General features: G+C 43.7%; 1 protein-coding gene and 1 long non-coding RNA gene across 2 annotated transcripts in view; both read right to left on the bottom strand.

Moving 5' to 3' along the window:
* Window positions 1-1,029: 1,029 nt before the first annotated feature.
* Window positions 1,030-15,861, bottom strand: Akirin1 (akirin 1). Its single transcript, XM_021661085.2, has 5 exons — window positions 15,503-15,861; window positions 9,635-9,775; window positions 4,868-5,002; window positions 3,763-3,834; window positions 1,030-2,690 (listed from the first exon to the last, which is right to left on the bottom strand). Exons 1-5 carry the CDS (start codon window positions 15,717-15,719, stop codon window positions 2,680-2,682), a joined length of 576 nt encoding a protein of 191 aa, XP_021516760.1. The 5' UTR covers window positions 15,720-15,861; the 3' UTR covers window positions 1,030-2,679.
* A 400-nt stretch (window positions 15,862-16,261) lies between these two features.
* The window catches only part of LOC110540095 (uncharacterized), a 123,567-nt gene continuing 121,558 nt past the window's right edge, over window positions 16,262-18,270 (bottom strand). The window contains exon 9 of the long non-coding RNA XR_009590625.1: window positions 16,262-16,621. This is a non-coding gene — a long non-coding RNA (uncharacterized LOC110540095). The remainder of the gene's footprint in view (window positions 16,622-18,270) is intronic.

The raw sequence follows: 18,270 nt of genomic DNA, 5'->3' as shown, positions 1-18,270 counted from the left end.
GCCCTTTTTCAGCTTACCTTTCGCTTTGCTTATAGAGCAGACTAGGGAGATACCTCAATCTGTAAAGTACACAGAACAAACATTAAAAAACCAGGCATGCCTCAAAACACTGTTCTTTCGGAGTTACTCACTGGGTTCTGGGAACCAAAGCTGGGTCCTCTGCAAGGGCAGTGTATGCCCTTAACCAGAGTCATCTGCATCTTTCTCATTTACTTGTCAGACTAGCTCTTGGCTCAAGCTGGCTTCCAAGTTCATCATGTAGCTAAGGTACTAAGTAAGACATGTGCCACGCTTGCTTTTACGCAGTGCCAGAGACCAAACACCCAGGGTCTTGAGCATTCTAGACAGCACTCTACTAGAACACATGAAACACCACATGAGTCACCACACCCAGCTATGTAACTTAACTAGCACCCTACAACAATGCATCCTTGTTGCTTTTGTAGGTTTTATTCTTAAGTCAGGATTTCCACCAGACAATGGCATTTCCATACATGTGAAGTACCCTTAAGCCCCAGAAGTCAAAACGAAGCTAAAAAACCAAAAATTATGTATTTGTGCATACATGTACATAATATATATTACATATGCACATATATGCATATACATATGAGGTCTCATGTACTTACACAGTCCAGGCTGGCCCTGAACACTATGTAGCCAATAATGACCTTGAACTTCAAAGACTTCCAGGTCCCCAAATGTATACTCTCAATTCCCCTACTGCCAACCACAGTGGTGTCACACTCAGTGTACCCAAAGGGTAACCTGAAAACAGCCTGCAGGCACTGGCAGCAGTTGAGAGGGTGGCATGACTACTAGTCATGAAAGCCACTTCTAGCCAGAAGTCACTCACAGGAATGCTTAGTAAGGAAGCACAGCACAGTGGTGTCTAACAGGTCTTGGGTGAGCAGCCTTCAGGACTTGGCAGAGCCACAGGACTTTAGCCACCCCATCAGAGCCACTACTGTGACTCCTTTACGAAACAAGCAACTACCCTAGAGAAAGAAGAGAGGAAACGAGCTGTCCTTGAGGTGAGTCAATCATTCTTTAATTAGTAAAAGAGCAATAGTGGGCACTAGGAGTCTGTAAATCTCCAACAGGTTGAACTGTGGATAGTTATAGCAGCCGTATAGAGTCCTCTGAACTCATATACACCATCACAGTATCAAGAAGGCAAGGTAAACAAATAGCTTAAGTATTTTATTTGTTTGCAACTAAGCCTGTTAACACTATATAATGAAAATGTACAAAGAATAATGTTGCAGTTTTTTGGTTAGATTTAAGTCAAAGACATTCATTAACAAGGAATCTTCAAATGTGAATACCCCAGAAATGTCCGCAAGCCAGCTGATCTCAACAACTGTCTCTGAATATCACCTTACTTTGGAAGGTATTGGCAAACATTTGAATTAAAACTCAAGAATTTTCCAAAATAAAGCCGTAATTAATAAAACTATTCTATATTCAAACTAAAACAATTGTCATAAACTTTCCTTTCCAAAACAATAGTAAAGGAAACAAGGCATTTTGTAAAATGTGGTCCTGACAAGTCACAGTAAAAATAAATGTATGCTTAACTCCCACCTCCTCAAAACACAGGCTGCTTTCTGCTCACAGCCTTGGGAGCAAGGCGAAGAACAGCCAATAAGCAACTTCAGGCAGGGGGTTGCCAAAATCAAGCTCGAACAGTTGACCACGGACACCTTAGGAGAGTTTGGGGGAACCTGGACAAAGGATCCAGATTCTGTGTTGAAACTGATGAGAAGGTGAGTGGCTCCTCCCAGGTAGCAGTGCTGAAGCCTGGCCCAGCCCCGCACTCCCGTGTTACGTTCCGAGCACACCCTGATGTTCCGCTCCAGGGGAGACCTCTTCCCTGTAGAAGTTCAGTGTCCAGGGAGCTCCGTGACTGTATGAATGAGGTGAGCTCAGACTCCACAGGGTATTTTAAGGCTTGGAGTCAAAGTATTTTTCCAGCACAGCTAGGCAGAGTCCGTGTGTTGATGGCCCGTCTCCAGGTTGTTCTATCTCTCACCATGTATTTGCAGATTCAGGACTGCAGACCTTCCCTACAGCATCATAATCACGCCTAATGTCCGTCCTAACTTACGATTCCAATTCTGTGCCTGGAAACAGTCCCTGTATTTAACAATACCTACACATAGACAACCCACTGTTACAACTTATATGGTCACCAAACATTAATGATCTTCTAAAGACCAAGAAAATGTTTTTAACCATAATTGTCGTGCATCAAATTCACAGCCAGAATCCCCAAGATCAAAAAAAGTTTTTACACAATACAAATAATAACTTAAAACACACAGACATACGCACGCACACACTCACACACTTCTCACAGAGCTGTGCTTGGGGAAACTCCACGTGTTGAGAGCCACTGAAGGCATTCTTTGCTGAACTGCTGCTCCAGGTACTTTTGTTTGGAAAACCTATCACAGTAGGGCACAGCTGTTTAGTGGATGAGCAGAAAAGAAAGATATGCTGTGGCAACCAGAAAGTTTTAAGGTCTTTCAAGTTGTATAAAATGGACCTGCAGAAACATTTAAGTGTTCTCAGGATGCAAAGTTGGAACTGAAATGTGATATCAAACCAGTTGCAGAAAGTGTACAGCAGCCATCTCTTGAGGTCACACCTGGTACCCAGATAGGCAAGAAGGCTTCAGGATACATCTGCAAGTCAGACAAATGGAAAGAACAGTGAAGATGTAGTCTCACCCTTTCTCAAGTACACACGCAGGCACGGTGGCACATGCCTGTAATCTCAGCACTCAGGGAGGCAGAGGCAGGCAGATCTCTGTGAGTCTGAGAGCAGCCTGGTCTATAAAGTGAGTCCAGGACAGCCAAAGCAACACAGAGAAACCCTGTCTCAACAAAGTAAACAAAACAAAACAAAATGCAATCTTGACCAGAGCTGCACATGCCTTTAATCCCAGCATTTGGGAGGCAGAGGCAGAAGGATCTCTGTGAGTTCAGGCCAGCCTAGTCTATAAAGCAAGTTCCAGGATAGCCAGGCTTATACAGAGAAACCCTGTCTCAGAAAACCAAAAAAATTTCATGAGCTAACTGAAACCACCTTTCTAGAGAACAGACATTACCAAAAAGACAGGTATTAAGAGTCAGATGACTGTAGGTAGCAATCTTGGCTGACTACAGAAACTTGAACAAATCATCTAACATCTGTAAGCATTATCCTTACCAATAAAATGGGGTTATTATCAAAAGTTCCACCTCACAGGATATTGTGAAGAGTATATAAAATTAGAAGTTGTTGGTTTGACATTGTGCTGGACACCGAAGTATTCTTAGCCATTTCATTTTATAAGGCCTCTAAATAATACTTATGCTTTAGATTTACTTATTTTATGTATACAAATGTTTTGCTTGAATGTATGTTTGTGTACTGCATGTGTGCCAGGTGCCCTCAGAGATCAGGAGGCTCAGATCTCCTGGAAATGAAGGCACTGGTGGTTGTGAGCCCCCATGTGGGTGTGGGGAACTAAGCCTGGGTCCTCTGCAAGCACAACAATTAAGGGCCACAAAATACTACCAAGCAAAATACTGTTCTTGCAAATTTTGAGTCAGGCGTGGTGGCGCATGTCTTTAAGCCCAGCACTTGGGCAGCAGAAGCAGGGCAGCCAAGACTACACAGAGAAATGTTAAAACAAACAAACAAACAAACAAAAAAAAAAAAAAAACAAAAACCAGCCCTTGGAAATGTTAAAGAAAAACTTGGTATACTTACAGCTTGTTGGCCTTGTCCCATATCGCCGCATAATCTGATCATGTGTAAATTTCACAAAAGATTCATACTGTTCTGTGGAGATAGAATAAAGTATATATTCATACCCCAGAAACCCATCCCTAACCGCTTAGGCAAGTTAGGGGATGGCATTTGTCTTTCCTGTTTGCATTCTCTACTCAAACACTGTTTTTCCTCTCCTGTAACTCTACCCTCTACCAACGGCCTGCCGGTATAGAGATAGATGAGCTTGGATTTCTGAGGTCCTTTCTTCCTTATAAAATGAAAACATGAGTGAGTGGGATTACGGTGGGATCAGTAACAGAGGGCTTGCCCAAGCAAATGGGAAAGGCAGATTCCCAACTAAAAAAAAAAAAAAAAAAAAAAGGTGAGCACAGTGGAAACAGGAGGATCTCTATGAGTTTGAGGCTAGCCGGGTCCACACAGTAAGTTGCAGATTTATTTTTATTACTTTTTAAATTATGTGTATCTATATATGTGTGCATGTGTTGATATGTATATTTGAGTGCAGGTGTCTTTGGAGTCCAGATAGAGAGTTGGATCAGCTGGAGCTGGAGTTACAGGTGGTCTGGAGTCACCCCACATGGGTGCTAGGAACTCAGGTCCTCTGGGAGAGCAGGAAGCACTCTACGCTGAGCTGTTCTCTAGCCTCTATTACTACCTTTATCACACAAAGCTCTGCCTGCCATTACTAATAATCCCTTTCCTTAGCCTCAGCTGACCTCTGCTATCCCACCTCCCAAAGCAAGGAGTGCTCAACCTGTACACTAACAAAGTGACTCTGGGGCACAAGTTTGAACATGCTGCTAACACTGCACCGCACCAACCCTGACACCTGCTAAGAGTCAGTGCGACAGGCCAACCACCTGCTCAACAGCTGGTAGCCTATTTCATGCCTTTACTTATGGAAAAGTCTTAAAGAAAAGCTTGGGCCATCTACTTTCGGAAATGCAAATGAGTTCTTACACACAATGACACCTGTGACACCACCAAAGAGCAGCTTCAGCTCAGAGTCCCGTGACCCCTCCTGCATGAAGGCCTCTTCTGAGTCGCATCAACAGCAGCAGCACCCCACGCCTCAGCCTACCTGCCAGCTTGGTACTGAGGATCTGCTCGTACTCCTCCCGGACTTTATCTTCATAGTCTTTCAAGAGACGCTCACATATTATCCCCACTTGTCGAAGGGTAAAGCTGGGCTGGTCCTTCTTCATCCAGGAGGCACCTGGTAAGAACATAAATATAAGCCATGTGCAGCGGCACATGCCCTCAACCACAGCTACTCTAGAGGCAGAAAGAACCACATGAAACTTAACAAGACCGACCCTGTCTCGAAATAAAAATAAAAGATGGGTTTTCTCAGTGGTAGAGCATTTGCCTAGTACAAGGCTTGAGCCAGGTCCCAGTATTGCCTATACGACCCTAAACAGATAAATCTTTATACAGCATTCCAGTTCTGTGGTTCAGAATTAACCACCTTCATATAAATACTCCTCAAGTTACTTCAAATAGGGTAGCCCGGTTGGTCAGAAAGCTCTGGGGATCTTGGCTATCTCCATATCTCCATCTTTCTAAGAGATAAGATTACAAAAGTGAGCTATTACACCTTCTCCTTTTTTTTTAAGAGACTGAATTTCGGGAGGCAGGTGGAATCTCTGTGAGTTTGAGGCCAGCCCTGTCTACAAAGTAAGTCCAGGATAGCCAAGATTATACCCTTTCTCAAGGATAGCCAGGATTAAACCCTTTCTCAAAAAAAAAAAAAAAAAAAAAAAAAAAGAAAAAAGAAAAAAAAGAAAAGAAAAGAAAAAACCAACCAAACAACCAAACAAACAAACAAAAACCTCAAAAGACTGGGTTTTTTCTGTGTAGAGAGCCCTGGCTGTCCTGGAACTGGACTAGACCAGGCTGTCTTTGAAATCAAAGATCCACCGGCTTCGGCTTTCCCAGTGCTGGGATTAAAGATGTGGGACACCATGCCCTGCAACCTCAATACACTTTGATAGTTTAATTCTGTAGCATGGCAGGGCCCAGGCATCTTTTATTTTTAGGATCCACAAATGATTTTCTAAGACTCAGGAAGTCTGAGATTCAGGACCATTAGACTTGCTCAACATTGTAAAACAAATCACTGACATTAACCCTTTTCCACTCCCTTTTTGAAAATGGTCTCAAGAAGCCCAAGGTGACCTTGACTTTGTTAGTAACCAAAATTACCTTTAATTTCTGACCCTTCCGCCACTACCTCCCCAAAGACGGGGATTACAACACTGGTTTTATGAGGTGCTGGGGAGCCCACCCAGGCTTCATGCTAAGCAAGCACTCTACCAACTGAGCCACATTTCTAGCCAGTCACCCGGTTTCATTAACTCATGCTCTTTAGCGATTTAGACTCCTATAAACCCAGCACTTCCAAGGCGGAGGTAGGAAGATCCAGAGGTCAAGGTCATTGCCTGCTACTTAGGAGTCTCTTATCTAAATGCCTTCCTCAATTTTTCTTTTCACTTTACCAGCAGAGGCTGTTAACATCAAAACTGTCATTTTCAGCTTATTGGGTCCTAGGATTTCAGATGTAAATGGGTTTTATCAACCAAACTCACTCAGTTTTCAGCAAAAACGGGAAGCATAAGGTTATAGCAAGCTTCGACTTTGGAAATGAGACCAAAGAAAGCAAGCAGCAGCCTTATAAATCAGCATAAATATCAAGCCATAGCCCAGCCAGAGATCCTCAAAGTCAGTCTAGAATTTGTTTCCTCATTCCTGTCAGCTACCTACCTCCCTGAAACAAATCTTTTGTGGGTTTTTTTTTTTTAATCTCTTAAATAAAACTTTCTTTTTCCTCTACAAATGAAACATGACCAAACATCTGGCCACTCATCCATTTGTAATAATTTCTTATTCACATTTTCTACTAGTTTAAAATTACTGGGCCAGTGAGATGACTCAGTAGGTGAAGGCACTTGCCACCAAGCCTGATGACCTGAGTTTGAGTGAACCCACACAGTGTAAGGAGAGAACCAATTCCTGTAAGTTATCTTTTGACCACGACATGCATGCCATGACATGAGTACTTCTACTTCCCAACATAATTAAATGCAATTAAAAAAAAATCATATATAGGACTGGAGAGATGGCTCAGAGGTTAAGAGCACTGGCTGTTCTTCCAAAGGTCCCAAGTTCAATTCCCAGCAACCACATGGTGGCTCATAACGATCTATAGTAAGATCTGGTGTCCCCTTCTGATATGCATGCACATGTAGGCAAAATGCTGTATAAATAAATCTTTAAAAATCCATATATATTTATATTTACATATTTTTGTTTATATTTATTTCCATGTTAATTCACTAAGATCCCAGATGCTATGGAGGATGAGATAAGAATTTATCAAAGTGCCAGGCCTGGTGGAGCAAATCTTTAATCACAGAACTCAGGCAGACAGAGGCAGTCAGATTTCTGGGAGTTCCAGGACAGCCTGGTCTACAAAGTGAGTCCAGGTCAGCCAAGCTACACAGGGAAGAGTCCAGGTCAGCCAAGCTACAAAGGAAAACCCTGTCTCAAAAATAAAATAAAATAAATTTTGGGCAACTTCGTTAAGATTCTGTCCCCAAATTAAAAACCATAAGACAAAGTAAACAAAAACTTCACCCTTGGTCTCTAAAGTTTTAAGATTTGTGGCTCATTTAAAATAATATTTCAGTAGATGGGTGTGGAGGCAAACTGCTCTCTCCAAGTTCAAGGCCATCTTCTGGTCTACAAAGGTTCCAGGACAGCCAGGGCCACACAGAGAAACAAATAAACAGATAAATAACAACACTTGAGAGGTTGGAGTGATGGCTCAGACAAAAGCAATGGCTACAATTCTAGAGGACCTGGTTCAATTCCCAGAATTCACATGGCTGCTTACAACCGTCTGAAATTCCAGCTCTGGGGGATCTGATGTCCTCTTCTAGCCTTTGCTGGCACTAGGCACTCAGTATATAGACATTCAGGCAAAACACCCACACACATAAAGTAAATGAACAAAGCTCTGATTTGATCCTTAGCATTGCAGAGTAATAACTGAAACATGCAATTAGCCATTTCAAAGTGAAAAATCCAGTGGCATTCAATATGTCATCATGCTGTGCAACTCTCTCTAGTGCTAAAACATTTCCCCCTACTCCTAAGTAAAAACCTTTACCTGCTCTTCCCACCCACCAAAATCCTGAAAGCACTAATTTATCAGGAGACAGACGTCTTCTCTCTCCCTCTCCTTCACTCCCTCTTTCTACCTCCCCTCTTAAAACAAACAAACAAAAAAAAAAAACAAAAAACAACAACAAAAACAAGTCTCCCTACACAGCACTGGCTGTTTTGGAACTATGTAAATCATGCTGGCCTTGAACTTGAAATCTGCCTGACACTGCCTCCAGAGTGATGAGATAGTTAGGTCCCAGTCAATAAGCTTTTTCTTTTTTGGTTTTTCCAGACAGGGGTTCTCTGTGTAGCCTTGGCTGTCCTGGACTCGCTTTGTAGACCAGGCTGGCCTTGAAATCACAGAGATCTACCTGCCTCTGCATCCCCAAGTTCTGGGATTACAAGAGTCCCAGTCAATAACTTTTAAGAAAGATAATTTTTAACATTAAAACTGGTAATAAATTGAAGACTTTGAGGAAACAGACTTTTCTAGTGTTTTAGGAAACACTAGAGGTTGGCAACACTGCCTGCTGACTATTCTCAGGGACACAGAAGGCCAGTCTAGCTCATTAAGTGACAGAGACAACCAAATCCTGAGATTTCAGAGCACAGACCTCACAAACGACATGTCAAGGTTATAAAGCAGGACTGCCCCAACAGAATTTTCTAAAACAAACTTCCTACAGTCGTATGCTAATACAGCAGCCACATGTGACTACTCTTTAAGCACCTAGATTTTTGACCTTGCTGGGTATGATGGCTCATGAATGTAGTCAGTAGGCAAGAAAACTGCCACAAGTTGAAGTACAGCTTAGTCTTTATAGTGAGCTCCAGACCAGCAGGAGAGATGTATTGAGACTTTGTTTCAACAAAACAAGGAACAGGCAAGGTGGCACACAACTTTAATTCCAGCATTCGGGAGTAAAGTAACAGGACCTCTGGGAGTTCCAGGCCAAGCAGAACTGTAGGTGAGACTCTATCTTATAAACAACTTGCCCATTCCAAAAGCAAAACCTTAAAGCAAACAATTAAAAAAAACCAAAAAACAAAACAAAAAAAAAAAACCAAACAAACACTTAATTACTAAGTTTAAATAAGAAGTAACTTAGTTCCATGTTTTGGCTTGATCTAGAACACTCATACAATCCATATGTTTTAAGTGCTTGTTTCCTAGCCTGTGGCATTATTTTGAAGGCTGTGGTGTCTTTGAGACCTGGCAGGTGCAAATAGGTCACTGGGACAGGCCTTTGAAGTTTGAATCTGCATCTGGTACTATGTTACCCCCATTTCCTGGTCTGCACCATATGAAAAGGAAGCTAAAAACTCACTGAACAAATCCAGCTACTTCACCAGAAGCCAAAAGCTCACTGCAGAAACCAAGCCTCTTTCCCATGCCTCTGCTGCCACAAAGGACAATACCATCTGAAACCATAAGCCAAAATAAGCCTTCATGTCTCAAGTGCTCCTATCAGGCCCACTGTCACAGTGATGGAAAAGCAACACAGCATAGGTGGCTAAGGACACACTGCAGTTACAGAGAGACCCTGTTGAGGCTGGGTCTCTGATCACAGAGCTGGTCTCAAATACACAATCCTGGCCTTAGCCCCCAAATATGCTAGGTCTGTACCAAACCCCGATCACAAACTCCAAAAATAGATTTTCAACACCAAAGTATGCTTACCTGGAGAACTTGGTGCGTTGAGTGCCGAGGAGGGAGGCTGGCTTTCTGAAGTACAGGCGTCACTCTGACTGAGAACAACTTCTAAATGTCTCCACCTCTGATAACGACTATATTCTTGCTTTATGTTCTGAAAAATTTGTTCTAGTAAAAAAGAAAATAAATTTGAACACTCATCTTATGGTCATTTTTTTCAGACTTCCCACCCACAAACTTTCTTAAGAAGATAGGCAAGAAAGGTCTTTAAACTAGTCATATAGCTTAGGACATGGTGTTCTTATTCTGTTTATGGAGCTGGTGAAATGGCTCCGTGTATAAGTGTTTGCTGTGCAAGTGGCACACATTCATGCAGGCAAACACTCATATACATAAAAATAAATCTCAAAAAAGTTTAATGCCTAAAATAATAGCTATTTTGGTTAAGCCAGTTTCCTTTACCTTTTCTTATGGTAAGCAAGCAAGTCAGACCAGTGTTTTGCTGGATTAGGCAATAGAATTCAAAGTTAACTAAGCCATGCTGTTATTTTTAATTTGTTTTGGTTTTGGAGACAGAGTCTCATGTAGCCTATGATGACCTTGATCTTGCTGTATAGTTGAGATGACCGTGGACTCTTGATGATCCCCTTCTCTATTTCCCAAGCACTGAGATTGAAGGTGTGGGTCATCATATGTGGTTCTTTTTTAGAGAAATGGTTTCAAACTGTGGTCCACATTAGCCTTAAACTCACTGCAATCCCCCTGCCTTAGCTTGATTAAGTTTTATATTTCCACAAAACACAGTATTTTGGGTGAGTCTCTTATCACTAAACACCTTTAACAATTGAGTTTTCGGCCCATAAGACTTTAAAGGAGCGCAGGGAGGAGCTCAGGGCTACTGTTTGGGACTGATTATCAGAGCTCATTAAGTATTTCTGAGAGGGCCAGAGGGATGGCTCTGAAGTTAAGAAACATTGTTTTCCAGAGAATCTAAATTCACTTCCCAGCACCCACATTAGGCTGCTCACAGCCACCTGTAACTCTAGCTCCAGAGGACCCCAGAGCCTCTGCAGGCACCACACTCACATGCACACAGCCACACCCAGACACATACACAAACACGTAATTAAAAATAAATTATTAAAGAAAAAAAAAAAAAACAACTTGTAAGCGGGTGTGGTGGCAAGCCCATGCCTGTAATCCCAGCACTTGAAAGGTGGTTAGTAGGAGAATCAGAAACCCAAAGTCATCTTTGATTACACAAAGTCTGGGCTACATGAGACACCGTCTTAAAACATAAGCTGTAATCTCAGTGATTGGGAAATAGAAACAGAAGGATCACGGCTAGGTCAAGGTCAGCCAGGGCTATACAGAGTTCCAACACAGCCTGGGCTGAGTGAGACCCTGTCTCAAAACAAATGTTCTGGAGTCAGGTATGATCTCAAACCAAAACATTTCTGAGCTGGGTCCAGCGATGACAATCTGTAATCCCAGCTTCTCTGGAGGCCAAGGCAAGAGGATCCCAAGATAAAGGCTATACTGGAGAATAGAGTAAGCTGATGTCCAGCCAAAGCACCTTAGCAAGAGGTGGCCCAGGCCTGTAATCCCAGCACTCAGGAGGCAGAGGGAGGCAAATCTGTGAGCTCAAGGCCAGCCTGGTGTACAAGTGAGTTCCAGGTAAGCCAAGGTTACACAGAGAAACTGTCTTAAAACAAAACAAAACAAAACAAAACAAACACACACACAAAACCAAAACAAACCAAACAAAAAGAGAGCCGAGGATACAGCTCAGTGGTAGCGCACAGGTTTCATATGCAATCTACATTCAGTTTTGAGCACTGGAAAAACAAAGGTGGTATTACAGCAATGTTTGCTAAAACTCAAAATGATTATCCTGAGTCAGTCATCACAAACTGAATTTGCTAACAAGCAGGAAACAGCAATTAGCAACTATACGACTGTATCTGGAGACAAGCATCTAAAAGGATGTGGGTTTCAAGAAGAGACTGTATTCATGGTGATAAATGCCTGCGATTCCAATACAGGGAGGTGGGGGTAGGAGAAGGAGGATCACCCTGGCCTATATAACAAGTGTCAGACCAGCCAGTGCTTCATAGACCTATCTAAAACCAGGAAATTAGATCCCCCGACTCACACTGTTCCAGTGTATACTTTGCCTTAACCATATCTGTCAGGGGTGGGAGGTGTTGATAATGGCACTTTGTTTGCTATGAGCAATTTTAGGAAGTCATTCCAAATCTTTAGTCTAGTTATTCAATATAAATGGAAAATGTCTATCTGAACAGGTAATGAGAACCAAAATCACGGAAGTGATAATGGTGCCAGTGACGGTATGATCTCTAGTTGCACATCTAGGTAAACTAACTCTGCTTAAATGCTAGAACAAACACAGCAATGTGAAATTCGGGCTCTAAATCCCTATGTATAGGGAGGCTTCCTTTTTTTTAAGTCCTCCTCCCCAAGCGCATTCCTGCCAGATTCATTCAATACAAGGGTGTAAGCAACTGCTATGAAACAAGAGAGGACAAGTATGAGGGCAGAAGAGCTCTGACAAACTCCAACTGTCTACTGCAGAGCAAAGTGAACAATGGAAATACACAGCTGCCAGGCTAGTAAGCCCCACTACAGAGTCCAAGATTCTTACTACCCTCTACATAGAAGGAAAACAGGTGCTTTCTTCTGAAGACCACCTAAAGAAGGGACGCAGCATTTATTTATTTTTTAATTTTGGTTTTCAAGACAAGATTTCTTTGTGTAGCCCTGGTTGTTCTAGAACTTGTTCTGTAAACCAGGCTGGCCCTGGGACTCACAGCGATCCTCCTGCCTCTGCCTCCTCCTCAGTAATGATGCTTTTAATCCTCAATTCTCATTATTACTTAGCTTTTAGCTTCCAGGTTATTTATCAGGCTAAATTCCTCCTTAAAGCTCTTTAGTGTTTCTGAGTTACTACAAGCACCAACTAAATGCCTTTTTAAAGACTCAGCGCTAGGTGGGGCATGGAGAACACCCCAGATTCCAGCACCCAGGAGGCAGAGGCAGGTGGAGCTTTGTGAGTTCTAGACGAATGAAGTCTACCCAAAGAAACTGTCTTGCAGGGCACGCCTTTGCCTTTGACCGCAGCACTGGGGAGGCAGAGGCAGGCAGATCTACAGAGTTCCAGGACAGCCAAGATTACACACAGAAACCCTGTCTTGAAAAACCAAAAAAGAAGAAAAGAAAGAAACTGTGCCCCCCGCCCCCCCAAACAGGCATGGTGGCAAGAGTCTACTCAGTATGGGGAGGTAGAGGTAGGGAGGACAAGAGTTCAAAACCACCCCTGCTGGTTACACAGCAGTAACAAGTGGGATGCCACTCAATAAAGTCAGAATGGCTTAAATTCAGGCAATATATCAAAAGCCCTGCGCTCGAGGCTCAGAGTGCAAGGTCATCATTAGTTATTAGAGATTCCAAGACCAGCATGGGCTACATGTCTCTTCCACTTTTAGTTCCCCCCCCACAAAAAAAAAGGGAGGATGAAGAGAAGGAAAATTTTTAAAAATCATATTGTTAAACTCATTTTCCCCTTAGGTGACATCACCTAGGGTGTTTTTTTTGGTGTTCTGAGATAGGGTCTGGATAAGCCCTGGGTAGCCTAGCATTCATGAGATAGACCAGGCTGGCCCTGAGCTTGTAGCAATATTGCTTCTGTTTCTCAAGTGCTGAGACTACAGTCTGGAATGCCAAACCTGCTTAATTCTATTATAGAGCAGCTGATGGTATCTCTATTTTATCCTTGATAGAATCTAGATAATATGTTTTACTTAAGCTAAAGCATTAAATAATGCACTAATACATCACATTTTTTTCATGACTGACAGAATAAAAATCCAATAAGCATTAAGAAACATGGGGTTGAGTGTATTTAATAAATTAAAAAGTTAAAAAATGTAACTTGAGTTCTGGGCATTTAGTTTCCCCAGAACATGACTGAGGCTCTGGATTCCAAACCCAGCACCCACAACAACAACAAAGGAGGATGGTCTCATTACAGAACTCTTCCACATTTAGTCTTCTGAATACATTTAACAATGATCATTAAATATCTGAGTTCATCTGGATCACAACATACATGGTATAGAAAGTGCTGAAAAATAACTGATATAAACAGACATCTATGCCTCTGCCTTTCTGAAATGGGGTATTCATATGCTGCCCTGCCTGGGGTGCAGTTTCTAGGCTCAGGCAATTTTCCTGTCGCAGCACTGCCTGCCCCTGCCTTTTGGGTCCTTCATAAAAATCTTCCACGTGTTCAGTCATTCTGTGTAAGGCTATATATAACACTAAGTCATCAGAGAATTTAAATGGAAAAGATTGCATTATGGGTCAGACTAGGTAATGAATGTGAGACATCATTTAGAAATGATTATTGGGGCTGGGCGTGGCAGCTCACATCTGTAATCCCAGAACTCTGGGTGGCAGAGGCAGGCGGATCTCTGTGAGTTTGAGGCAAGCCTGGTCTACAAAGTGAGTACAGGACAGCCAAGGCTACACAAAGAAACCCTGTCTCGAAAAACAAAACAAAACAAAAAATGATTATTGGTCTAAGCCATAATGGGGTACAAGTCTGTAATTCCAGCACTTGTGAAGCTGGGATAGGAGGATTGGTGAGTTCAAGACAGGCCTGGGCCACACCATGCATTCTAGGCCACTCTATAGACTGAGACACTGTCACAAATCAGCAAAGGGAAAGAATACCGAGATTAATAAACTCAAGGAAAAAGAGATAGCAAAGTAGGTCTGGGGAAAGGGCAGAGACACAGTTTAAAGAAAATGTAGGTTATTTCTTTAAATTCTATGATTAAGAAGTGAAAACGGCATAGAGAGAAAGCTTGAGAGAGGTCTAATGGTGGCAGCAATATCCTTGAGTGGATAGGCAGCGAAAGGAGAAAATGAAAACTAAAGGTGACTGAAAATGATTTAAAGGGATTACAGGTTTTGCTAACTCCTGAGGGGGGGAAAAAGGCAAAGAAACGACTTGCCCAAATCCACTTTTTGAGGGCTCATTTCTGGGACCTCTTTAAAATTGCTGAATATTAACGCTGAAGCACTTTTCCTCCTCCTACTGCAATATGATAGCTATCTTTACTGTCACATGAGTCCTTCCTTTTGCCTTGGCCAAAATGAAGTGCTTTACTCCAGCCGAGTCACTGTATTAGATATTTGAATTTTTAGTGCAGAAGCTCTGTACGCTGCAGGATTCTCAAACACTCGCCGACCAACTACCCACCTCAAACCATACATGAAACAAGACAATAGTCTACAACGTGGCCAGCCGCTCTAAGAAACAGTCAGGGTGAAATCGTATTCCGTGACTGCTGGGATGGCTTCTGGTCCCCAAAGACTTGGAGAAATCAAGTCTCCTTACAGGCTCCAGCTTTAGGGAACTAAAGTGCGGGGCCGCACACCCTCACGCCCCTTCCCCTCTAATCCGTCTCCCGCCCCACTCTAGGCTGGATTCGTGAGCAGAATCCAATTTTCCATGGCCCACTGGATCAGCCAGGAGGTTCCATACAGCGGAGGTAGAAGGGGCTTCAGGGCACCGAGGACCTTCGGCGGCCTGGGGTATCCCCACCTCACCCTGGTGCCCACCCCTCTAGCTCCCCTGGCTCCAGGAAACCCGAAAACCGACACTGTGGGGCCACTGCCCTTCCCGGATGTCTCTCGTCCCCGGAAGCAACCGGGCCCAGCCAGCACCCCAGTTCCTTTTTCTCCCAAGGCCGATAATGGGGTGCTGAGATGATCCCGACCGGCGTCCACGACCCCCGCACCCTCCACACCCCACCCCCACGCCCCGGCCTGGCTCCCTGCCAAGTCCGCAGCAGCGGCGCAGGTTACCCGGAGTTGGAAGGCGACGCTCGCTGCCGGGCGGGGCGGGCTGCTGGAGACCCGCCGGCGGCGTCTGCATCTGAAGCGGCGGCGGCTCGGCGTCCGGGGGCCTGAGGCCCGGAGTGGGGCCGGGCAGAGGGGCGCAGCGTCGCCGCTTCGGGGAGCCGGGGCTCAGCAGCGCCGCCTCGAACTCCATGGGCCGCTTCAGCGTCGCCCCGCACGCCATGCCGCGGAGGGGCCAGAGACCGGACGCAGACGCGGCAGCAACCTCGGCCCTGGACCCAACTCCTCAGCTACGGCTCCCAAGCCAAGCCGGCTCCAATGGCGCCTCCGGCACCCGGCAGCCGCGCTGGCCCCGCCTCCTGTGACGTCACCGGCGCGCGCCACCGCCCGGCGGAGGGGGAAAAGGGCCGGAACAGGGAAGCGTCAGGAGGTCCGCCGGCCCGGGCTCTTCCCGCGGCGCCCCCTGCGGAGGGAGTGAGCCGGTCTGGGCGGAGAGCGTGGTCGCTTAGCAACCCCGGGAAGGCCCCCGCCCCCGCCCCTCCCAGGGCCCCCTTCACCCGCTGTGCCCGTGTGGCCTAGGAGGTCTTTCGCACCTGCGCGGCCGGGGCCTGGGAGGGGAAGCGGGGCGGGGTGGCGGGGAGACCTAGGGAGACACGGGGTCCCCGGTGGCCGCGTGACGGGTAAAGGAGGTGATTCTAAAGGGGTATCAAGGGCTTTTCTCTGAGTCCTGGGAAATCTTCATAAACATAGCCGGGTTATCTGAGGATAGGCTTTATTTAATCCACGCACCCCGTGCAACCATGGGGCAAAATTGGAAAGATGCGTGTTACAAGTGAATGTATTTTGGGGACAGATGACTCGGCCATTAATCAGCTCACCAAATGGATGTGTTACGCCAAAAGGATTTTAAAAGAAAGAAAAATAAAAACAAACAAAACTTCAAAAAATTTACCAGAAAACTCACAGGCTTAAACCCCCTGAGCAAGGGGTACCAGAATATTAGGAACTTCTGATAGCTGATTTGGCAATTGGCTTCCTTATCCGACTTGGCAACTCAGGCAGGTTCTTCCTCTGGTCCATCTAGATTCTCTGCCGCACTGTTGGCTGGAAAATGCTTCTGATATTCTGCAAAATGAATAGAACACAGGAAGGTTCTGCTTTTAGAAATTGTGTGTGGTTGTTACTTTCCTGGGGACTAACTCTAGTGCTTTCAAACACTGATCAGATCAGAATCATCACAATCCCCCTCAAAACCTTTCTGTGATTGATTATTCATATATTAATGGTTGTGACTCCTGTAATCTGGCCCTAACCTATCTTTGTAATAGATTTTCCCAGATCAGTCCAAATTTGAGATATTCATTTCTAATAGCCAAGATGGCTGTCAAAGTAATTCAATACTTGGGTTAGAGAATAGAGGCATGCTATCTCCAGCCCTGTGCTGCTGCTTTTTTAAAGTCATTTTTTGGTTGCTTTTCTGAGTCCTCTTCTGTTTCTATGACTCTTTAAAGATCATAACATAGGTCATGTACTTTCACATTTACTTTTGTAAAATATAAGAAAAAATTCTAAGATTGCCCAACATAATAAATTGCTGGGTTTGTTTTTGTCATTTTGGGGTTCAAGCCTTATGCTCCCTAGGCATACTACTCATGGGCTATGTCTCCAGCCTCTATTAAGTTTATTTTAGTACTTTTATTGTCTATATAGATGTAAAGGTGGTTTAAATTAGAATCTAGAAATAAAACAGCTTTAAAACACACACACACACACACACACACACACACACACAGACAAACACAATTAGCCTGTCATGGTGGCACACTCCTTTAATCCCAGCACTTAGGGAGGCAAAGGCAGGTGGATCACTTAAGTTCCAGGACAGTCTGGTCTACAAAGTGAGACCAGGATAACCAAGGCTACACAGAGAAACCCTGTCTCTCAAAAAAGAAAAAAGAAAAGAAAGGAAAAGAAAGGAAGAAAGAAAGAAAGAAAGAAAGAAAGAAAGAAAGAAAGAAGGAAGGAAGGAAGGAAGGAAGGAAAGAAAGAAGGAAAGAAAGGAAGGAAGAAAGAAAGAAAGAAAGAAAGAAAGAAAGAAAGAGAAAGAAAGAAAAGGAAGAAAAGAAACCCACAATTATTTTGGCCTTAAAAGGACCGTAACTGAATTTAAAATTAGTTCTAAGCTTCTAGGATGCTAAGGAAAACTGAAACCATAGCCATGCTGAATAGATGTTATCTGAAGTTCACCGAAGGACACAGACCATTGTTTTGTTTTGTGTACCACTGAATTCTAAAGGTAGATTCTCATGACTTAATTATTAAGAAACAGTGAATGATGTAACAAAGCCTTCATGACAGCGTGTATGGCTGTTTCTATGTTCAATAAAAGCCATGGACATGAAAAGCCACTTAATGATGGTTATTTTTTAAGGGGACTTGTTTAAGAGCGCCAAGTAAATTGTTTTCTTGTGATATAAACAGATCCAAAGTAAGAGATTAGAAGATTTGAAAATTATTTCCCTTGGGTAGTCATTCTAAACACACCTCTCTTAGCTAGGGTTTTGCTAAGTGCTTTGATAGTCACTCTGTGATCTTTTAAAACATTGAGCGTGCCTTAGAATATTAGTGTTTTAAAAGAGGTGGCTATAATTTGCATATATGTCCAACTGTGCTGCAAAACCATACTTTCCTTAAGAATAACAAGGAAGCCTTATTCATTTGTGTTTCCTCATGACGCGGACAGTGCTTGAGTGCAGCAGAAGTAGGCACAGAAT

Source organism: Meriones unguiculatus, chromosome 3 (assembly GCF_030254825.1).
Source record: "Meriones unguiculatus strain TT.TT164.6M chromosome 3, Bangor_MerUng_6.1, whole genome shotgun sequence".
Lineage (NCBI taxonomy): Eukaryota > Metazoa > Chordata > Mammalia > Rodentia > Muridae > Meriones > Meriones unguiculatus.
The sequence above is the reverse complement of the archived record's forward strand: the minus strand, read 5'-3'. Positions and strand labels throughout refer to the sequence as shown.